General features: G+C 44.1%; 1 protein-coding gene across 2 annotated transcripts in view; it reads right to left on the reverse strand.

The window, feature by feature from the left end:
- GALNT16 (polypeptide N-acetylgalactosaminyltransferase 16) overlaps positions 1-24605 on the reverse strand; it is a 60319-nt gene that overhangs the window by 30045 nt on the left and 5669 nt on the right. For both annotated transcript variants that reach the window (XM_090141150.1, XM_031593661.2), the window contains exon 2: positions 1338-1513. In XM_090141150.1, the coding sequence (XP_089997276.1) occupies positions 1338-1513 (176 nt within the window). The remainder of the gene's footprint in view (positions 1-1337; positions 1514-24605) is intronic.

Genomic DNA, 24605 nt, shown 5'->3' on the forward strand with positions numbered 1-24605 from the left:
AAATAGGAGGAACATGATAACAGATCTATCTGCCTTGATTATATGCTGCTTAGGGAGACCCCATTGCTAAAGGGAATCTCTGTAAAGCTGAGGCCTGAAGTGACCATACATTTCCAGGGAACAGTATATATACGTCTTTAGACTGAAGTACACACGTAGGACTTTTCACAAAAAGCATCCTCTGCATGCTTCCACAGATCACAGATCAAAATAAATAATTTATCTTTGAAGGGTGCTGGTTTAGGCCAGAACATGACAGCAGATTAACAGAAAACAGCAATTCTGCATGGCAGGGGGACTGTCAGTGACAGAGGACATGCACCACTGCCTCTGAGTCACTAGCAAGCCAATCCTGAATACTACACTGGGGAACAGAAGCACAAGACTTTCATCTAACCAAGGTCCCAGCCGCTTCCATTCACTAAGCACCCTGATGGCTGTCAGTGCTGGCAGGCTCACAGAGCTCCACATCTCCTGACACCCTTTTTGCAGTTTCAATCAAGTTAGATGCCTGGTTTCCCTTTCCCAGCAGTTAGGAGGTGTTGCTTTGCAACACTACATCTAGGTTTCAAACAGACACCAGTGCTTCTGACATGGTTACTTTGCTTCTATTTTTTCTTCTTTGAAGTAGGCTGCTTTGCACTATTCTATTACTATCAAACCTATCATCTTCAAGGTACAGTGTTATCCTTCTGTACTACAGAAAGAACAAAATAATTACCTGAGCTCTGGTAGTAACTTACAGATGAGCTTAGTCAGCAAAATAAATTCACCCCAGCGAAACAAGGACAGAACAAGGAGCACTTTGCAAGCCATGAAATATTCACTGTCTGAACATGAAAAGCTCATTATTTTCACCCCCACCTCAGCAGAGTTCACCCAAACCATAACACTCAGAACACACTAAATGAGATTTAGACAGCCAGTTCACAGCAGGTGAGAAACACCAAAGTAAAGCAATGCTACAACAGCTGAGTACCTTGCGGATAGGACAGAGGCTCACTGAGAAACCCCGAGTGTGGGGGATTTTATGCAAAAAACAGCTTCCAGTTGAGCAATTTGAGCTGCAAGAGAGGGTGCTGAAACCCAAATGCTGAAGTAATAGGATGGCGTTTAGACCTGGGAGAAGATATGCTAGAAAAACAACAAACTAGGGCTGAATTAGCCAGGGGTCTGCCATGCATTTGAGACCTTTCCAGATTAACCATGAAACAAAGCGACAGACCTTGGAGAAGAAAAACTAAAACCATCTTCTGTTAACAGGGCAGAACACAGGAAGGCTCTGGACTCTCCAGAGCAAGCAGCAGCCATGGCTTGGAGCAAGGGCTGCACAGTACCTGTAGTGCCTGGTGTCCCGTATGGGCCGGTCGCTGCTGAGTTTGTCACTCTCTAGCTGATTAAAAGCGTGCTGGCGGTAGGGGTCTTCTCCAGCCTTCAGCAGCTTTGAGGACAGATAAGCCTTCTCATCAAAAGCCCTTCTGCTGTTCTTCTCTCCCTGGGGAGCCCTTGTCACCTAGAAAAGAGATAAGCATCAGAGAGAGCAGCTGATTGATGTTTCAACACCAGTAACACATTCAGATGTGTACACTAAGGGAAGGGAGGTCATTTGTGACACATCTGGAAGTGGGTCAGGTATGGAGAAAGGCAGGACAGGCAAGAGCTTGGAAAAGAAAGGAGAAAACCTTGTGGATGTAATGTTACAATTGCTTTCTCTAAGGAAAATTGCAGGCCTTGATATCCCTGCAAAGTTGAGTAGCTTGGGTTGAAAGCTGCTTTTCTGATAGTCCAGGCAGAGCCAATTTCTCTGCAACACTTGTTACACAGAACGTGTAAGACTGCAGGCATTTGGAAGCTCTTCCAGACATCACGGGTTTGAGAGCCACTCCAGCCAATGTGGCTAAAATAGTATTTCAAGGAAAAACATTTTCAGCTTTTCGTCAATCACTGTTGCATACAAACACTGTCACAGTTGATTCAGCAGGTTCCCCTCTGTGCCTCACCATCCAGTTTCACAGAACATCAAAATAAAACTGAAAACTGCATGTGACCATCGCCAGTCCCAAACACAAGCTAAAACAACTGGGTTATCCCTTCTCCACTCTTTAAAGGCTTCTTAACTTTCCCTCCTTGGGTCATAGAGTCCGTGCAATGTCAGCACTTGAGGACCATTCACTACAGTCACTGGTAGGAAAACTGGGATAATTTACAAAGCAAAAATTGTTTAACAAACTGTCTGTGGTAGCAGTTTGAAAGACGGAATCATGAAGAAGCCATAAAATGCTTCCAGCCTTGTATGAAGGTATGCTAGAACTCCCTCAAACTGCTGGAAGAGGCAGATTCTGCATCTCTGCAACTCATAGAAAGTGGCAAAAAATCTCCAGATCTAAAAATCCCCCTGTTTAAAACAGTTTGGATATCCTCTAATATTAGATTGGATCATGCTTCTCCCTCTGCTATATGGGTACTTTCAAGAGTTTTAGAGGGCAAGAGACCACGGGCTGGTCATCAGTATCGCACAGCAGTTCACTTAATCCATCTTAGTAGGAGACTCAAGAGACCCAGCACATGGCAAATTCCAGAAGCAGCAAAGTGTTTTGAGGTAAAAATGTCTCTGCACTCATCTCTGAGGGCTGTTCTGCTGTTCAGACAACCCTAAGAGACATGGACAGTAGAATAAGATGAAGTAAATGGAATTCAGTGTAGGCAAATGCAAGCTAATACACATTAGAAGAAACAAATTCAACTACTCGTGCACACTGATGAGCTGCAAACTGCCCACTTGTGTTACAGCTCTGAGCAATTCCATGGACAGCTGAGCAAAACCCCAGCAATCAGTCAGCAGAGGTGAAAGATAGGACAACAAGAGCAGACCAAGGACAGGATGGAGAACACAAACTATCATGAATGCTGTTATACAAAAAAATCAATGACAGCTCAGCACCTGTGGCCAGAGCACAGATTTTCGTCAAGCCAGATTCTGGAAAGAAATTATTAGGGAATGAAGAGAAACTAAAAGTTAAGACTATTCACTTTGGAGAGAAGATGAATGAAGTGAGGAGGCAAAAAGGATAGAAGTCCCATAAAATTATGCCTACTATAGCCGAGGTCAACTTGATGCTCAGATTTCCCTTTCTTATCATAAAGAATGAAGAAAATGTCTTGGCACAGGAAATAAAGCTGCACTACTTTCAGTACCAAGCAACACACTCAATCACTGCACAATCCAGCTGCTGCATATGGATTTACTCTGGTTTTGGTTCAGGCATGCTTTAGCAACCTTCTTTTCCACTGCTGCAGGCAGCTCACCGGGGGTGCTGGCCCCTGACTCTTGGACTCTTCCTTCAGGTTGTATTCTCAGCACAAGCAGGAAGATTGGCTTCTTTAAAAGATGAAATGTTATCGTCTTTTAATTTACTCTGTAAGTTATGTCAAACAAAGCCTCCATTTCTACTTCCCAACCTAGAAAACAACACTGATGTGAAGCAAAAGCCAAGCTAACCATGCTCCTTTAAATATTTTTGCGGTCACTCACTGGACCTTTACTACTTATCTCTGTCACCCCAAGCCCTGGAAAAGCAACAGCTGGGTTTGGTTTCTATTGCCACGAATATTGCACAAAATGCTGGCAGCAGCTGCAAGCTTTCAGAAGCCATTTTGTCACAGCACTGGGAGGGCTCCCCAGGGCAGCCTCAGGCACCTCCCTTGGGCATAGGCCATGGCCATACTGTGCTATGGGCCCAGGGGTGGCACAAGCAGGTCCATTGCTGCCCTCAGGGCAATGAAACATTGATACTTAAACTATTACAGGTAATTCATCTAGCTAGCATAGTTCTGACATTACTTCTTCCTAAATTTGATGTATGAGTGCTGGAGTGCTGGGAATCAGGTGTCGGTTAAGAACACCTCCCATCTTTATTTTGACTGGTACCTCTTCATACTGTCCTTAAACAGGAAAGAAGGAACATTTAGGGGATAATAACTTGGACAGCCTAGCTTCAGCGCCCAGAAAGACACTGCAACAAGTAATCAAACAGCCAATCCACAGGCACCAGGAAGATAAAAGGGTGACAAATAGCAGCAGACTGAGATTTGGCAGGACCACATCATGTCAGACCAATCTTATTTTCTCCTGAAATGGAGTAATCAGTCTTATGAGTGTGAATAAGCAGTGGATATGATGTATCGTGACTTTGGTAAGGATTTTTATATGGTCTTATAAGATAACATTAGCAAGCTAGAGAAATAGCAGCCTTGATGGAAGTCATCTTTAGAGCTGCACTGCCAGCTATTCATTGCCAGAGCAGGGGAGCAATGGTATGCACAGGTGTTAGGGGTTTGTTCATAACTGGCTTGGGTCTGAAAACCAAGTAGGTTTATCAAACCCAAGGAAAATCCAGCAAAAATATCAGACACACTGGGGAGCCAGATTAGAACTGAAAAATATCTCAACTTAATGTTTGTCTGAAAACAATACATGAAATTCAATAAGGCAAACCTCTACAGTTCAGCAGGACAAAACACAAAGGAAATAGCAAGTAAGAGTTCTTCAGAAATTACAACTCATTATGGAGAATGCAAAAGCAAAGTTTAATGAGGAGAGGACAGCAAACACCGTCCTGGAGTTGAGTCCAAACAGTTACAAAAAAGCCTAGCAAAGTGAATATAAAGCTTATCATTTGAGGACTGACTTGCTTTCCTTCCCTAGAATATAGAAGCTTGACTGCAGGACATTTATCACTATTAATTCAAAACTCACATCACAGGAACAGCACAGGTTCTCCATGAAATAGTAGACAGCCCTTCACAAATTCCTCTGAGGTGGGCAAACTGCTTTCTCTCCCTTCACATTAACTTCTCTCACTTCAGGAAAAAGCAAATGTAATCATACACGAGCTTTAGGTATGTTAAGGGCACGCTATGTACAGCTGAGTGCTAAGTCAAGGTTTTTACAAAATCAATGGGACAGCTCTTTGCCACAAGCTATACGGTTACACACCCCAGATCCCCACGCGTGAGGCTGAAACTACAAGTGCTACAGGAGCAGGAGTGCCCAGTTCCTTCTGACTGATGCTCTGTGACAGACCAAAAAAAATAATATCACTACATTAATGCAGAAGATTAACAGGCACTGGAAAACTGAGTGTCTAGACTAGGGATTAGCAAAGTAGCTTGCACAAACTAAGGTTTGACCCAAACACCGCTGTGACCTCCAACACAACTCACATACCAAAATTTCAGGAAAAGGTGTAAACATACTAATCTCATTTCAGTGCTTCTCTTTCGCACATATACTTTTTCCTGTTAGTGACAGAACAGACCTAGTTGCTCTCCTGATGTTGAAAGCACATTGTTACTTGTGTTCTGGGATGGTTGAAGGGACCAGCAACTGTTTAAGCAGTGAAATTAATACCATAAGCAGGGTATTAAGGGAAAGGAATTAATGCCATGCATATCTGTGACAATTTGAGGACCTAATTTCTCAAGTAGCATAGTGTTACACTTGTAGGCCCATCAGTCCTAAGACAGCAAGACATTCACCTACGTACATTGTTGCTGTCTGCCTCCGGATACAAACACACCAATTCCTACACTGAGAAAATAGCTATGAAAACTAGAGCAATTTGGGAACTCAGGATCCCAAGATTTTTTATTATTATTATTTTTATTATTATTTTGCAACAGTAGGCTTTGCCAAATTCAAAAAGGATAACCATATTCCACAGGCCAAGAGGAATCATTACTCATCCAGAGTAAGGTCTGCAAACCTCTCAAAAGTAACTATAATTCATCACTTTACAGTTACTGTGAAGTTAGCCTAACAGCAGTATTATACAACAGGATGTGTACTTTGCAGCTTACACATCTTTCCGGAATTAGTCTAGAGAACAAAAGGCCCAAGGGAGACATCATAGCAGCTTTCCAGCATTTAAAGACGACCTACAGAAAAGATGGGAGACACTCTTTATCAGGGAGCATAGTGATAGGACAAGGGGTAATGCATTTAAACTAAAAGAGGGTAGAAGTTAGATATTCAGAAGACATTGCGAGGCTCTGGCACAGCTGCCCAGAGAAGCTGAGGATGCCCCATTCCAGAAAGCATTCAAGACCAGGTTGGATGGAGACCTGGGCAGCCTGATCCAGAGGAAGGTGCCCCTGCCCATGGCACTGGGTTGTAACTAGATGGGTCTTAAGGTGATCTATCACACAGCCTACACCTCCCTCCCACCAGCCTTTCAGGCCCAAACCCCTTCAGCAGAGGTGTTCCCCTCTGAACTGGTTCAATACTAGCTTCTACCCTTAGGATTTAGTTACCAGCTGGCTGGTTGAGCACATCACCTCCACTCAGAACAAGTCACCTCTGCAAACCTCTGTGGAGCCACCGGTATCCACAAGTGAGATTTTGCTGAACAAACTCACTCCTCTTGCTCCGTACTCAGCTCCCGTGACCTGACGCTAAGCCTCAGAGCAGACAGGACAGCACAGCACTGCTACCAGCAACCAGGCTGCTGAGGAGTGCAGCAGCACTTGGAGATGCTACACATGGACTCTGAATGACACAGTGTTCAGAAAGCTGCAGCAGATCCCAAGAAATTCCCGGGAGATCTGGGAGTACTTGCCAGGGAGCAGGTTACTGTTGATGGGCTGAATCTACAAGATGTCTCAAATGTCAATTGCCAGAGGCAGCTGTTTCAGAGGGGGTGTTGCATTCCCCGAGGGGGTTTATGAATCCCAGCATACACATAGCTGTTACGCCTCATGGAATAACTCATATACTTCCCCAAAAAATTGCACAGAACACGTAAAGAGGCTGTGCCTAGCAGCAGTAGGGCCTATTTTATTCATGCCTTGTTTAACTGTGTAAAGGACTTTAAATGTGGTTTGGGAACCATATTCTTAACATTTCATAACAGAAGTTCTTTAATAGAAGTGACCACAATTAAATAGAACCATCCTCTTTGTTTGTTTGTTTGTTTGAGAAGTACAAGTGCTGACAGAGGAGCAAAATTGATTTGAATGTTTTGTTTGCATATTGCACAAACTGGGGTAACACAATGGAAGAAGTAAAGCAATTTGAACTGATCAGCTCCCACACCAGAAAACTGGTCATGAGAGATGTTCTACTGGCATGAGCTCTGGACTATCTTGAGGCCTGCTACCTTTTCCAAACTAGGCTGGAGGATTGGTGATGGGTCCCCAGCAGAACCTATTTTCATTGCCTACTTTAGAGAAGCTATAGCCAATAAGCTGCAGCTGCAGCTCATGGGTGTTCTTCAGTACTGTGACAAACAGAGCTGTAGTCTCTTAGTACTCTAACCCAAGGGATAGCATAAGTAAGAAGCATAGAGTGTCTGCTGGGGCTTCCTTTTCAGTGCTGCAATTTGCGCAATATGCCTCTGCATCTCCCTACTGTTTTCCACTTCTTCCTGGTATTTATTCCTTTTGCACACACACAGGCCATTCTCTGCTCCACTCTTGTTTTAGCCCTGAGAAGTTCTGTCTCTGCTTTCATAGCCAGAAAATCACAGGAGTCTATCAAGCATTTCTGACTTGTTTTTCTTTCCTTCCCTCAGCTTCACCTGACATGAAGCTGTTGACATGGAAAGCATCCTCAAGCATCTGGCCTGAAAAGGTGGAAATCCTGTAAGAGGCCAGAAAGGAGAAATAAATATTTTTGTATGTTTGGTTTCCACAGTGACCTTTTCCCCACACCCATCACTTTTCACTTTTTGGACACCACTCTCACAGCTCCCTACAAGAGAGGCACAAGATGGCACAGTGTTTTCCATGGCATTTCCTTCAGTCTGGAAGCAGCGATCATCACATCCTCACATGGTGTCTGTCACAAGCAGCTGGACGTTCTAAGTTTCTGGTGTAAAGGATTTGGAAATGGGATGATGCTGACCTGCAGGTCACAGCAGGGGGTTGACAGACAAGGACTGACCGCTACATTTCAAACAGACTTGCTATGGTTCATCCTACCACAGTCTTTGCTTTCATGTCTAAGAACTGACAACCTTGCTTTTGAGGCAGCTACATTACCTCTACCTAATGATCCTATTAGACATCTTGTTAGTGACTCTGTAGAGGAGCATTCTTATGATATTTCATCCTGACCTTGCATGTCCTTATCTTCAGGAGAGTGAAATGCTTCCAGAAAGAACACCTTGATCACTTTGCCTAGGTCCCAACAGGTATGCAAAGCAGCACAGGATAACACCTGGCCAACCGCCAGAAGTAACACAGCACACAAATAACAGCACTGAAGCAGACAGTCTACATTCATTTTGCAGACAGCAGCCAAAAGAGTGCAAGGTACATACTGCCATGCTGGCTATGAGCTCAGCATTGCATTGCATGTAAACAAATCATTTTCACATGCAGAGACTGGCCTCGGTAGGACCTAAACCCACTCCATCCCCATGTAAATTAACAGTCCACGTATAAATCACAACACCATGGCTTCACTTCTGGATACAGTCCACAGTTTGCATTTGCCCTGATGTATACTTGTTGTAAAATGGAAACCTTAGAAAATGGAACTTATTTTATCCTCACATGACTAGTGCGTGATACTGATAATTATGCTCTCCTGCCAACCAAGACAGATTTTTCCCTTCATTTAATAGGAAGTGACTCTATAAAGCACATACATCTTTGACCCAGCTATGTAACTCTTGAACAGGTCTTGAAGAAGTTAGCATAGTCCGGATCCTGCAAAACTTTCTGGTCCAGCTAACCAGAAGCAAGAATATATTGCCCATAATTGGAGAGAGGGGACTTGATGTCTTGGGGCATCCTTCGAGTTTTTTGTTTTTAGTGTTATGTAAAGCAACAGTGGAAGCCAAAAGCACTTCAAACAAAGATGCCTGAGGGTACTCCCTTCCAAACAGCTCTGAGGAAATAAAGCTGCTCAGAATCATGGAAATCCAGGCCCCAGATGACGTGAAGCAGTTGCCAGCGCCTATTTCTTCTCTGAGTTTGAAGTCTAATGCACACAGATGGCCATTATGCAAAACTTAAAAAATTATGCGACGATGTTTAGTTTTAATATATTTATGGCATTTACATACGTTGAATTTATATAAACACCCACATGTCCAGACACACATACATCTGGCTTAGCATTCACTTAATCTTCATCTCATTCCCTGGAGTAGAGCCATATTTTTCTCTATTTGGTTAATTTTGTTATAACACGAACACCACCATGTTAGCTGACAGAAATTCTTCGCTCTTCTACATTTCTCTCTGGGAAAACAACAATATGAAGAACACCCTGAAAAACTGAGTGAGGGAAAAGTCTTCAAGATGACTAGGAACCAGCAGGAGAGAGGAGAGTGAGGTTTCTGAAGTTGTTTTCCCCAGAAAACAGCTCTTGTTGCCCAAACGCACCTATTTCCATCCATAAATATCTATGATAACATCTGGCATCAGGAAGAAGACAGACATGACAGCACACTATGAATACATAAAGGACTAGGCAGTTGATACTGGCACCCCTACCAGAACAACAGTATTGTCAGAGGTCCCAGTGGGCGAAAGGGTACCTCTGGGAATGAAGTTTTCCTACAGAAAATTAATGGCCACACAGATATGAAGCCATCTGCTTTCTGACATCTGCTCAGCATCACCTCCTTAGCAAAAGCCATCTAGGTTTCTTGTTGTATATAAGAGCGCTACTTTGCATTTCATACATGGTTTGTAAAAAAGGTACTACAGGTTGTTGCATTTGTTCTTCCCCAAAAGCATCCCTGTCTCTGTAGACATATAAACACCTAAAGAACATCCTGGTGTCCAAATAATTTTGAATGATTAAAACAAAGAAGTAGCAGCGTTTTGTTATTTGTTTAGATGTGCTGAGGATACTTAGTACTTGAACTCATATTTATAGCACCTCACTTTATATCAAGACATAGCTAATGCCCTCTTGGTTACCTGCTAGCACCTACAACATCAGCAAGTCAGTTCAAATCGGTGTGGACTAGGTCTTCATTAATGCTTCAGCCAAACAAATTGTTTCCCTATGCCCACGCCCCCACCTACTGCACAGACATGTGTGTGCCTCCTGTGCTGCTGCACTAATCTATTCCCTTTGAACTCAAATGACCTACATCCAGCCTTTTTCTCCCAGTGAATCACAGCTGTCTAAAGTGACAGATGCAGCCACAGATATTTTCACAGTGGAGAAAGCAACTTCAGATCTGCTAAGTTGGCAATGAGGGGCAGTGCTGTGTTATTCCCCAAGCCAACAGAAGGCAGAAGTCAAGTGACACGGAGAACAGGATGCTGAGAGTAGGCAGTTGAAATGCTAATAAAAACTAACCTCCCCCAAATGAAGTCAGGATACTATATTTTTAAATCGCTGCATACCTCAAGACAGAGGGGAAATGAAACTACAGTAGCCCCTAGCCTTCCACAAAGAACATACAGCACAGAATATGGACAACGTTTAAGAATATAGCCTACATTTACATACTATTTTTCTGAAAAGCTGTGAAGAAGTTTCCTCAACAGTAGCAAAACAAAGGATTTAACTATTAAAAATAAATAAATAAACAACAGAAAGCTTCAACAATTAAGCAAACAATATTGCTTCCCTGAAACATCCTCGTCTCAACTCCTGCAGTTGCTGTGTGCTTCTTGCTAATGTAGACAGCAGTGAGCTAATTACTTAAGAACGAGCAGAAGTCAGTGAGCACTGCTCACCCAAAGCATTAAAAGATTTAATTATATTAAGCTTGGGGCTCATTTTCTTTGCCTTTAAGATCTTGCTGTAAGAGCTTTTTCCTAAGGTTAGAGAAAGAAAGTTGAAGTACTTCTTTAATCATTCATCCTCAAGAGTCACAGCTTTAAAACTGGAATTGGAAGATTAAGAATAAAATAGAGCGGCTTTGCAACTGGCCAATATTCAGCCTCTGGAGAAGTGCTGCATCATGTTTAACTGAGACAGGGGGGACGCTTTGATACCCAGCCCCACAGCAGGAGACAGAAACTTCTCCTACCACATTTCTGTTGGTGGATCTTGTTCATTCACAGTTCTGAACATTATCCAGTTCAGAATCAACTCTCTCCTCTCCCCACTTTAAGCCAGCTCTGAGAGAGACCTTGTGATATACAGCTTCTGAGATAGTTACAGTCTCGTGGGCTCAGCCAGCTGGAGTCTGGCCTCATGGAGCAGCTCTCCTGCCTTTGTGCTGGCTGGGGTACTGACCTGGGCCCTTAGGCTGGCCCTCAGCCCTGCTCCATTCAATTAGAAACTGCACGGAGCTCATCTTCCAAGAAAATAACATCTGGGTAGGACACGACCTTGAGGAATTGAGTAATTTACCATAATGCTCCTCATATTAGCTTTTGAGCATCACACAGAAAGGCTCTTGGCAGGACCCAATGGTTGGGAGCTAGCCAAGCCCAATATTAAAATGCAACTTGTCCATAAACCAACAACACAACTGGTGTTTTACAGAGTCACCTAGTATAACTTTGCATACCACTGTTGAATCCTGGCCTGGTTCGTTAGGGAAATTTACAAATGACCTTCAGCTCACAAGGCAAAGACTCATATACTGCGGGTTCGAATGTAAGACCTGTCCTCAGGGACCCGTTCCAATGCTCTTTCTAAAGTGACAACGGATACAGTGTATATGCACCCATGATTTATTACAAAATTAGTCCTCCTGCACAAGGCAGTTCACTCAAATGCGTTCCCTGCCATATATTCAGCTCTGTAGCATGCAATAGTCTTCTAATAATGGAAAAACTCATTCTCTGTCAGCGAAGATTTGAGAGTATCAGGTCATTGACATTTTGTTTAGAAGCCAGAAGAAATCCAATTTAATTGATTGGTTAATTTTTCAGTTACTGCATTACCCCAATTCCAGGGCTCAGCAATCAATTTGAGCTGACAAGACCCTCACAGCCATGCTCCGCTCCTACTTGGGTCTCCATTTGCAAAAACTAATTCATCTCCCCAACAGCAAATTTGATCAAGGATGGTGAATACCAATGAAAAATCATGCAGTGGGCTTGAATACGCCTGTCAAATATGAAAAAACTGTCTTACACCATCCAGGCCTCTGTCACTCTAGACTTCCATCACATTATGAATAGCAGTCTCCTCTGCAGCCTGCTTTTTAATCACTGTCAACCAGGAAAGAGTTGGGTATATAAGGAAGAGCTGAGCTTCAGAAGCAAGCACCACAAAAATACATACATCTGAGTCTCAAAATACTCTGGACAGTTTATGGCCAAGCTATCATTCATGGAAACCCACAGCTTCCCCATACACCAAGTCCCACAGTCTCTCATACGGCCTCTTGCCTCATTCTGCAGGTGCAAACTGTGCCCAAAAAACCTCAGTGATTGCCATATGACCAGTGAGGATCTTTAAAACCCATTATTGCATCAATCCCCATCCAATATAAACAGCTCTAATCTTGTTACTTTTGAATGTTTGTGGTCAGCAAAAACACAGCTACACAGAAATCTTGGCCCACAGCTGTTTTTTGGCTTGGCTAAATGATAGGTCTGATCAGGCAGATTTTGAGAGCTGGTATTTTTGTGTTCATTTATTAAAAAGTAAGTCTGACATTTTTCTCCACTAAGGAGTTTTTGCCTAAATGTTATTTGCAGTAGGTTTCTCAGGAGGCCTGCAGTCAGGTGTTGCTTCCTCCACACAGCCAAGAGCATTCCTGGGAGCCTCTCCCTGCTATGGCTGTTGAGCTCCATTCACTTCTTTGGTCAGTGTGTTGCTCTGGCCACCCCTCATTGCATAGGAGCACAGGCAGGTGCATTTTTCACCACTCAAATTTATTTCACCAAAGAGATGCACAGCTCCAAAAAGCCACCAGCACTGTGACAGTTAGGGCATCTCGCCTAGGTTATCAGCAGCCTTCCTAAATATGAAAGGAAAAGAAAAAGTATATGCATATAATCCTACCATCCATTTCACGAAAATCACAGGGTTACTTAAGAGGATGTGCTCTGCTTTCTCCTTGCCAGTTTTTCAGAAAGCAGAACAAAGCACAAATGCTTTGTTCACACTCATAAGAACACAACACACTGGTGACAAAATTCCCAGTCACATCAGCAGGACAGGATTTCAACCACAATACTATATATAAACAGAGAGAAATGCACAGACACTCTACTAATCAAGGCATCAGTTTTCTGCTGTTTGCCCTGGGAAGGGATTGTGTTTAGAAATAGTCCTATGTTGTTAAATAGCCTTCATTACAGAGATGATATGTATAAATGTCTAGATGGAGACTGTGAAGGCAAACTAAAGGGCAAATGCAAAACAGTTTGTTAGATACACAGAGCCTTCCAACACAACTCATTTTCTCCCAGACAGAAAAAGACATTCTTCACAGATCCAGCTCACTCCTGTTGGGTTTTAGTTTATCTGGCTCCAAAAGGGATTGTGAAGATGAACTAACATGAACAAAGGAAACTCGCTGACAGGTTTGTTCAAAGCAAGTTCAAACAAATAATTCATAAAGCAAACAGTAGAGCTGCGGTTACAAGCATAGGGATACACAGCACTAAAGTTTTCACATTAAAAAAAAACAAACAATATCAACCACCAAAATACTTGAAAGAACTGTTAGAGAGGAAACAAGATGAGAGAGGTCTATCCTTTAATGAGAAAAGAAGAGCAAGAAAAGGAATAGATTGCAAGTCTGTATTACAATCTGCAATAGGCATTTCTTACCACATTTGGTTGGGTGTAAAAGACATTCTGAATAACAACTTGGAACACAGCAGGATGATGGAGTGACAGCACCCAGCCCATCCACTCACCCACATATCCTAGCTCAGGTCGTCTAGGGCTAACACTGCTGAAGGAGTCTGAATAGCAACACACCCAACTACAACAGAGAGCAGAACTCCTTAGCAGAGCAACACCTACCAAACAAAGCAGGCTTGGTGGTTCAAAATGAGATTTTTGATCTTTTTATTTTTTTTTAATGTGATTTTTTGATCGGCACAAAGAGTAGCTGCCACTCCAATGGCTGCAGCTGCAGGATGTGAGCCAGAGCACACACAGCAGCTCTCCTACCCACCGAGTGACACACATGCTAGTCAGAATTCAGTTAGATGCCAGGGCAGGATTTTTCAGTTATTCCTCCCTGATCAACAGAGGCTAAAGCAACAAGAGCTGCTCTGGCTCTGCGAACCAGTGATGAGAAATGTACAGAAATTCTACAGGAGCACATCCTTCAGCATCTATCTACCTTACATGAAGGGCACTTCACTGTCAGTCAACATATGCGCTACTTCTTGTAGCTCTTTCCCTTACCCCTTCCTTCCCAAATCAACATTAAAAGGTATATTGGAAGTTGCAGAGTCAAGCACTCAGCACAAAGGGCAATCCTGAATTACAAGCCTCAGGACATAGTTCTGCTGTGCACATCCAGTATAAGCACAAGTGGCATGGCTGCCCATAATGACAGGCCAACCCATGCCCTAACACGTGAGACAGAGCTACCTGCAGTTCAGTTACCATGATTCCTTTTCTCCACAGCAGCATGCAAGTTAGAATGGAAACAAACAGCATGTCAAAAGCATCCAGACCACATCCCTGGTGACCTTGTAGTTCCTACTCATCTAATGCTAGAGATGGTATTCAGGAGGAACCAGCCTGTGACTTGTGCCTCGAGGGAGCTGGAGCAGCAGCAGGCACAGAACTCTTGCATGACAAGAGGCAGCATCCCTCCACACGCACACTGTGCTGTGCTCCTTTCACCCACGGAAGGCTGAGAGAAACGAGACCTGTTCTCCTAGGCAGCATTTTGAAGCTATACCACTGCTCAACTAGTGCTTCTTCAAAAGCCATGCCTTCTCGGGACAGATTTTCCTCTCCTAACATCAGCCTCCACAAATACAGTGAGGCTGTTATGTACCTCCATAACAGCCCTGGTGAAAATCCTGTCTCTTTCTCTCCTGCCCTACTGCCTAGTGCTGCTGTGCTTTTTGGTGATGTTTGTGGAGGGGAATAGCTACCACAATGGCAAATGCACTAGGGGTTCTTTGGAAAAATTTGCTCCATCTCAGCCAGAAACTCCAATATCTCTGCTGTTGGCACCTCCTTTCCTGTTTCACCGATTTTAAAGGGATAAACATTGCCCATAAGCATGAAAACAAAGCAAAACCCAGAACCATGCCATATCAGGAAGCTGAAGCTCCCTTTGCATTCTTCTAGGCCTTGAATCCAGGCTTGCCACCAAACTGAGTGCAAACTGAATCTAGGTCTTCTCCACAAATCTGATGAGGTCAAGGTGTTCCTAAGCTCAAGACAGAGGACGTTCCAATACCCATCCCTTGGTCACCCACTTCTGCTCCATGCAGTGCGTTTTTCCCCTCTATCACCTACGCAGAGAGTGAACAAGCAGCCACAGACATGCACCAACTGCTCCCAGCCTGCCTCAGGTGTGGGAAACAGTAGCTCTCCTATCTGGAAAGATCCCAAGGTAAGCCTGCTGCTGTTTTCCTTTGCAGCATCATTTTCTGCCTCTGGTTGAGTATGCAACCACCAGGGCAGAGGCCATAAAGCCTGAGCTCATAGCTGATACAGGCCTGCTTTTCAGATGTTTGTTACCATAGCAATACCATAGGAATTTTTAGTTTGTTTCATTGCCTTTGTTCATTGTTTGCTGTTATTTCTTTTCTAAGCTATATACTCATCCACGGAAAACGGGGCAGTCCCCAGTAATGCGAGAAGGAAATTAACACAGCACAACCTGCTAGCTGGGAGCATGGCACGGGCCTCTGTTCCTGCCTCCTCATTGCGATTGCAGACCACTGCCCACGCTGCTCACCCAGCACCTGCTCCCAGCTCCCCGTCACAGCCTGCCCACGCTGCCGTGCCTCCTCGCCGAGCTCGTGCCAGCCTCTCCCAGGACAATCAGCAAATTGCTTTGAGCTTGCAGCTTTTCCTCTAAACAGCCTTTCTCCCCAAAATCAGCTTACGGAACCAGCATGAATAAAATAGAGGCAAATTCTTCATTACTACAGCCTGCTACAAGGGTATGGGAGCGGTCTACAGAAGTCAACATACAACCGCTGTAAGGGAGTTTTCCAGAATTGCCATACCAACCTACACTGGTTAACAGCATGGTTTTCAATGTATTATTTGTGGGCTTCTCCAAAATGACACACCAAAGATTAAATAAGCTGACTGCCAGAAATTCACCCCCAACTCTCCTAGGAAGAATAACTGCAGTCATGTTCAGACTTAGGGAAACCCAAGGGAGAACCCTTCCAGAAGTAAGGGAAAAAAAAGAAAAAAAAAAAAAAAAGACGACGACCCAAATTCTTGGTCCATTCAGGCAATTCTGGAAAGCTGCCCCTTTAGCAAACAATGCCCTGAGTTCAGTGGAGCAGAAGAGCTTAAATGCTATTTTCTAATGAAGAGTGTGCTGCTAAGCCAAGCAACAGAAAACCATCTCAAAGGATCAGGTCTTTGTAATGTGTGTTCATTATAAAAAAGGAGCAACTTTTGAACAGATGTCCCCGTGATTTGCTAGAACTCACCACCTCTGCATGCTGGTGTGCTGTGGATAAACGCCTGGCGCTCTTCTTGCAAATGAATCATAGAATCACTCAGGTTGGAAAAAACCTTAAAGATCATCAAGTCCAACTGTGACCTAACCATACTACCCTAAATAACAACCCTCCACTAAATCATGTCCTTGAGCACCACATCCAAACTGTTTTTAAACACATCCAGGGATGGTGACTCAACCACCACCCTGAGGAGCCTATTCCAGTGCTTAACAGCCCTTTTTGTAAAGAAGCGTTTCCTGATATCCAACCTAAACTTACCCTGGTGCAACTTGAGGCCATTTCCCCTCTTCCTGTCACCTGTCACCAGTGAGAGGATTCAGTCCATAAGCACAACACTGCGATGCTAGAGGTCAGGGGTTGATACAGATCCGTCAGTCATGCAACAATAGAATAATTCCATTAAACAAGAGCAGGACAGTATCTTTCAAAAGCCTTTAAGTACAGATTAGTGAAGAAACCACGTTTCCTTTTGCAGAAGGGGATCTTCCTCACTGAAAGTGTAATTGTAGTGTGCGATGGAGTGCTCCAAAAGCGGCTGCCTTGCAGAGAAACAATTGACACAGACCATGCACTGCAACAAAGGTAATGCAACAGCAACTTCTCTCACTGCATTAACCAGTGTTACACAGTTCAAATCCTACTGCGTAAAGTCTGAGACATGAGAGGTTTTCTTTTCTCTTGACATCTGAAAGAGGCTTATTAACTGGGGAACATCTAACAATCTCATGGCTTCAGATGCTACAATTTGACTTAGCTGTCACAAGCATGTGTTCACTTACTGCAGTTTTAATCTGCGATGGAGTTGAAAGTATCTCTCTGTTCTTTTGCTAGTGGAGCCTTTGTTCAGTTCTAGGTTGTTGGTATCAACATTTAGCTGCTCCATGGGGTGGCTGATGGCCAGTGGTTGTGAGGGTACCAGCCCACACACTCCATGGCTCTGGGGAATAGGGCCTACGCAACTGCAGATGCCATGAAACTCAGTTTGCAGCCAAATAGGAATAAAACCCTGCAGTTCCAGCTCCTGGTCCCTCCAGCTCAACCATGAGAGTGCTCTTCCATCTCTGTCGCCCCAGACCTATGGAGATAGCATCAAGACAGCCATTCAGTCATGTTGCAGCATGCCAAGTAGTTTAGGGATTCACCAATAATGATCCAATTTCAGATTTGCCTGTAGGCTTGTATCAAGTTGTTCCAAAGCTTAAGCACACTCTATATGCATAAGGTGATGCAGAGGGATGCAGAGCTGAATCCTGAACATTTGACCTGCCTTTTGACTTATGGAAATGGATGGGGGAAAAAAACAGGGCAGTTTGCACTACCAAAGCAGCCTTGCAAGAGGTAGCAGATAGTAAAAGATTCTTCTGAGCAGCTGCACAAATTCAGAATCCAAGACTTGGTTGTGTTACCAGCTCAGACATCACTTCCCATTAAAGAGGGCTCTACCTACTGCAAGTCAATGCTGCCCTTCTGACTTCATCAAAGATGCCACCCCCTTCTGGGCAATCCTCACACAGGAAGGCTGTAACCTGGCCTGGTTCCATCTCTGGGACACTCCCAGAAAAAGAGAAATCTAAGAGTAAGGAAGACAACTCAGTCCCAGGAGCCACCAACCACTTGCACTATCTGAAGAACTCTGGGGCTTATCTAGTAAAAGCATCCAAGGTGATCCTCTGCTCAACAAGGAGAGAATAGTGCCAACAAATCTCCCACGTCAGACAGACTGAACTAAGAGACTAAATTAGATCAGACAGTTATTTCCATTTCCTTGGTAGATACCATGAGGCATCCCTCTGACCTCCCGTGGTTTAGCTCAGGAGGTCAAACAGCTTGTCCTTTCTTCTGTACCACTCCATAGAGCAGTAAGAGAAACATAAGGTCTCTCTGGGTCACTACCTGAAATAAACCAGGAAAATACTTATTTTCAGAGATGATGGAAACCCTCTGTACTGAAAAAAAGTCTCCAGAAGTTGTCACAATTAAAATATCATTACAGTATGCACTTGCAGCTGGGCTGCAACATGAACCTCAAGCCTGCCAATGTACACACATAAAAATCTCCCAGGCATATTGTTCAGAAATCACACATGTTTCTGCATGAAAAGACACAAAAATGAGAGGAGTAATGGATGGAAAAGATGGCAGCCAGCTTACCACCTGTACCATACAGACATTTCTAACATCTCTACTACAGTCATCCAAAGGTGGATAATTTTAATATTTTTATTTTTTTTTTTAAGTCTTTTTCCTTTGCTGCTTTTACAAAGAGACCTGGACTCTATATCACTAGCCAGCAATCTTGTTCAATTCTTCTGCTATAGACATATGATTTCTGGCAAGAAGTAAACTTGGCTAGTAAGATGTCCATACAGAGATGGGCTGAAAAACTTTACAGATTTCATAGGTTAACAAAGCAGCTGACTTTCAGACAAACCAGCAACACTTGTAGTTCACAAGAAGGGTCAGTACCTACTGGCACAAATGGAGACGAGCTTTCACACACTTTCCAAAATCAACACAAAGCAGTTAATTCTCTCTGCCCCTTTGTGCTCCACATTCTCAATCTGTAGATTTGGAGCAGTGCTGCTGACATGAGGCTGCAAGGTTAAGGCTTCAGCAGTGCTGAGCAATATTACATGATTTTTCTAAGACACTACCAACAAAAGAAAGGATCACAACACAGAAGTCTTGCAGAACTGTTATATTTTTTTTGGCCAGTGGGTTCTAGGGAGTTGAGGATGAGTCACAGATTCAAAATAAACCCACCACCTACTAATGCTTTTCCATTCAGCCTCCAACTGTCTGACCTACTATCAGAGGCAGCAATGACACAAGCTAGCATCAGTGCCCTCAGTACTGGTGCCCCTGTAACACGACACATGGTACTGCGCTCAGCTCCACCACGTGCTCTTCTCTCCACAGCTGGGACAGGGCAGTCATACCCACAGCAATATACCTGCTCCATGCTGGGTAGTTGCACATGCCTTCAGGTTAGTGAGCACAGCAGGGTTGAGGCTACAGCAGGAGCATGAACAGCTTTTGGTGGAAACACTGCCCTGATTTAAATCCATTCCCTCTAAGCGCGAGGCAAGGAGTATATAGTGGGGTAGCATTGCTCAGGCTGCAGATGCCAACAGTTTGCCATGCACACAAGCCTGGAATCTAGTGGGGACTGCATCCTCCTGTCTGTCCCTTCCCTTCTTCTGACTAATACCAGTTTCACTTTCAGTCATCATCCCAGTGCTCTGCAAACAGAGAAATCTCTTCAAGCCGCCAGGACTCAACTAGCCGAAGACTAACCAATACCTTGGGAGATATACCCAAGGACAAGGAAATGCAAGCATCACTGGTGGACAGATGAAGGGTGTATCCCAAGATTCACCTGGTAAGGATAACTTCACCCATGTTTCCTGGCATCTCAGGCACCACCTTTGCTGGCAACTACAAAAATCTGGAGAAACAGCACACCCCATGTTAACCTGCAGAGCAAAAGATAACAATAGCACATTCATAGAGCAAGAGTAAGTAAGTGCACCCAGGCTTTTAAATAAAATATTCTTGCTTCTTTCAGCAAGCTGTAAGAGCTGTTCAAACCTTCTTCCAGATGAATGGGAAGAAGGGCTGGCCAGCAATGACAGGAGGTGATTGTTCCCCTCTACTCTGCTCTTGTGAGGCCCCATCTGGAGAACTGCATCCAGGTCTGGAGCCCCCAGTACAAGAAAGACAGAGAGCTGTTGGAGAGGGTCCAGAGGAGAGCCGCAGAGATGATCAGGGGGCTGGAGCACCTCTACTACAAAGACAGGCTGAGGGAGCTGGGCTTGTTCAGCCTGGAGAAAAGAAGGCTGCGGGGTGACCTCATTGCAGCATTTCAATACCTAACAGGAGCCTACAGACAGGAGGGGAATCAACTCTTTGAAAGGGTAGATAACTGCAGGACAAGGGGAAATGGTTTTAAGTTGAGGGAGGGAAGATTTAGGTTGGATGTCAGGGGGAAATTCTTTAAAGAAAGAGTGGTGAGGTGCTGGAACAGGCTGCCCAGAGAGGTTGTGGATGCCCCGTCCCTGGAGGTGTTCAAGGCCAGGTTGGATGGGGCCCTGGGCAGCCTGATCTAATATTAAATGTGGAGGTTGATGGCCCTGCATGTGGCAGGGAGGTTGGAGATTCATGATACTTGAGGTCCCTTCCAACCCTGGCCATTCTGTAATGGCCCAAGCAAGATCTTTCAGAGGATATGATCAGTGATGTTTCCACAGGACCACATCAATATCTTGCGGAGCTCAAGTAGTGATTAGCACCTCCTTTCCACCCCGGCTCAAAGGGAGCTGCAGAGCAGGACACAGCTGCAGGCAGATCTGGAAGCAGGTGTTTCTATGAGCCCCCATCTAAGACTTGCAAATCTCAAACCTCAAGCAAACATGTTAATTAACTACTTCCATTCACTATAAGGATACAAAAGACTTTTTAAAAATGAAAACATTGTCCTATAATTAAAAGTGGATAACAGTGTTCTCTGCCAAGCAACAGTCATTTTAAACTCATTTTTATGCTCTTTAAAGCCAGTAAAACAATTTTACATTGCTCACATCTTACAAAAGCAGCTTTTCTAGACAAGAATTCCATCAATTAGTCATCAGTGCTATATATGAGATTTCACAGAGAGGAATCCAACAAGCTAGAGATTGTCAGAACTTCTTGTCCATTCCAGATTCTTAGGCTGCAACTCATGTCCTCAGACACGTGCCAGGTTAGAAAGACTGACATGTCCTGGGCTCTCAAACTACGAGCTGGACACACAGAAAACTGCACAGAAACTGCTCCAGGAGCTTTTCTGGACAGAGAAGGCACCATGGCCCACAGGCCAGTGTATCTTAAAAACTCCATAGTCTTTTCTCTTCTGATTTCTTTGCTCCACACACTTGAGAACAAGGAGAGGCAGAAACACTTGTTCTATCCTCTCTCATTCAGGAACGTTTCTTTAAATTTCAACTCAGCATCCACTAAACTTTAGAAATCTCATACTCAGAGAAATGTTGCATGGACAGCTTTCTATCACCACTCTTTTTGGCAGGGGGAGACAATTCCATCCTAACTCATGGCAGAAGAGCACAGAGCACAAGGAGAGGAAGAGAAATCCTTTCTTAACACTTGGTTGGACTGGATGATCTTATAGATCTTTTCCAACCTTAGTGATTCTGTGATTCTGTGAATCCCAAAAGAAAGGTACAAGAAGCGTGTGGAGAACTCTCGTGGTAAGGCACATCTGACCTGAGCACACAGTCAAACACTCATCTCCTCCCTGATATCACAGATCACCCAGAGAGCAGAAAAAGCTGAAGATGATGCCCTTACTTTCAGGAAGAGCCTAAGGGACCCAGAGTAGAGGGGCACCTGTCCAAAAAGCAATTCCTTATTCCTTTTAATCTCTGATTCCTTAGCTCTGCACACAACTTTCTGAGCCTTCTCTTCTTCAGACAGCTGGAATGGCACCGCCTGGCCAGCTGAACCACTGGGAATGGGGGGACGGAAGCAGGGCACAAATCCACTGGTGCCACAAACTATGCTGTTAATTGGGAAATTGCCATAGTAAATCTCTTCATGCTATCCTTTCCTCCACAAGCAGCAGTACAGGAGACGAGAACATAGATGTTTTAGGAGATGGCTGCTATTAAGAATTTAAATATGGCGTGATTTTCTCCTTTTATCTCTGCAGATCTGGAAGCCTTGGAATATGTAAGTTTTAAGCATCTCCTGATTAGCAAACAGCAAGCCTTATAGAGCTATCTCAGTGCAAAGTCAGCAATTCATTAAGTAATTAAGAACACAATAGTGACAGCGCAGCAATATCACACGGAACTCAATCCCTGTCTGCAGACATTTCACATGAACAGTAAACAACAACAGACATTTCTGCTGATGTAATTAATCTATCCTCTACTATATTAATGACAAAAAGACGTGCATGTTTTTGATGAATTCTTCTAATTAAGAACCCCATGCAAATAGCATGCATCTCACCCCAGGGGTTTTATCTTAGCCAAGAACCCAGCTTGAGGATAGAACTCAGCTGCGTGGCTAGGTGAGCACAAATCACAGTGACATGTCCTTCTGTGAGGCTGAAGCCAATGAACCATCCTTGGACAGCTCTTTGCTGTTTGCCTCATTCAAGTCACTCATTAGGAGGGCCTTCACCTTGCAGCACGCAAGCTGTCACACTTGCCAGCAGAGACCTGAGCACTCTCAGTGCTGCATTCCAAAAAAACACATCAGGAAGAGAAGCACCATCCCCACTGGTGAAAGCATCCTGGCACTGTACATCAGTTGGGTACATTCATCTATTTTCCTTAACCCACCATCCCTTCTCACAAATGACCCATGGCTATTCACACATTCTCCGAAGCCCTAGGGAAGCAATGTCAGTCAAGGGTCCACTGTGAAAGACGTCCACAGCACAAGTCAGAGCCTGAGCAATCAGTGTATATCAAGACTTTAACCTTTCTGTAAAAGATGCTCAAGGGCTTTCCAGAAATGTGTTAGGTGAAGTGCACCAGACAGATATGTCAATACAGAAAAATATTTACCAGAAATAATAACTGAAGCGTCATGGTCTTACTGTCTCTGGACTGTTTCCCTGCTACAAATAAATTAACTAATAAAGGGTAAAACAGATGATGCAACAAATCTGCAGCTTTCAGCCTGTACGTCCCTATTAGATACATCCTTGGGTTCATGCAATATCTAGCTCCCAGCTAATGTGACATTATACACTAAGACGTAAGTGTAGCAGCCAGCATCCCAGTTCCTAGTGCAGAAAGCAGCACTTGCTATTTACTGACCTGCAGAAAGAAATCTGGCTGCCTCACAGCTGAATCAGATGGCAAGAGCCTCTTTCCCAGGCAACAAAGAAAACAGTCAAGAAAAATCATCCTCTACCCACTACTCTCTGCAATATTACCATTAGGCCATGACGTACAGTCAGGTCTCTCTCTTGGTCATTTAACACAACAAGAAGGACTCCACTGACCACACTTCCCTTGCCTGACTGAGGGCAGCCTGCTGGGTTAGCTGTGGAGGAGCAGGCAGCAGTCCTCTCCTCCTAAATCTCACATCTTTCAATGAGGGAATGTGGCTCCTATGGCAAGCAGCCAGCTCCAGCCCAATTATCTTGAACCCTGCTCTATGACCCCAGCATCTTTAGGTTTCACAGCATTCAATCTGACTCTGTACAAACATCGGAACGTTGCAAAAGCGTGTTATGTGGTCAAACCCTGTGAAAAGATTCCAGAAACTAGACTGCTGCCATCCTCTCTTCTTTCCCCCAGCAACTGAAGACTCTTGGTTGAAGTTTGCAGCACATAAACTACAGGTGCTGAGAGCTGAATGTTGATTTCTCTTAAACACTGCATACAAAGCTGCTGGCAGCTATAAGCAGCCCTCATGGGGTAGCACCTTGCTGCTGCCACAGTGAGCAGGTCATCCAGATCACAGCACAGCTCAGGGCCTGAACTGCCCAGCATTACTCACCGGCACCACAGGGGAAAGTGCCTGTTCACCCATCTCTGACTTCCAATCACCCAGCAGACTGCGCCCATGCTGCCCAGTCTACATTAGTTACAAAGCCCTCCTGACAAAAGCTGGGGGGCAGGAGCAGATATACTGCTCCACGGGAAGTAACAACAACCAGCTGAACCCACACCTGCAAAATTCTGCTCTCATAAAAATGAGCACTGCAGTTTGCATTTGGCTGTGAATAACTTGTGGCAAAAAGCTATATGCCCAGTCACAAGGGGCTGCCCATTATACCTTGTGCCTTGTGTCACCAGACAGTAGTAAGCATGCAGGATTCACAGTGCTGTTATCGATCTGCTTAAAGAACTTGTTGGCACAGCAAAAAACAAGAACCACAAGTGCCAGGAGCACGTTCCCAGATGAATGCACTCTTTCTGCAATGAGCTCTGGTCTGACGCACTGGTTACGGATGTCACTTTACATTAAGATCAACAAAACATGAAAAGCCTCACCTTATGAAGGCAAAGCACAGAACT

Source organism: Phasianus colchicus, chromosome 5, assembly GCF_987193195.1.
Source record: "Phasianus colchicus chromosome 5, bPhaCol1.hap1.1, whole genome shotgun sequence".
Lineage (NCBI taxonomy): Eukaryota > Metazoa > Chordata > Aves > Galliformes > Phasianidae > Phasianus > Phasianus colchicus.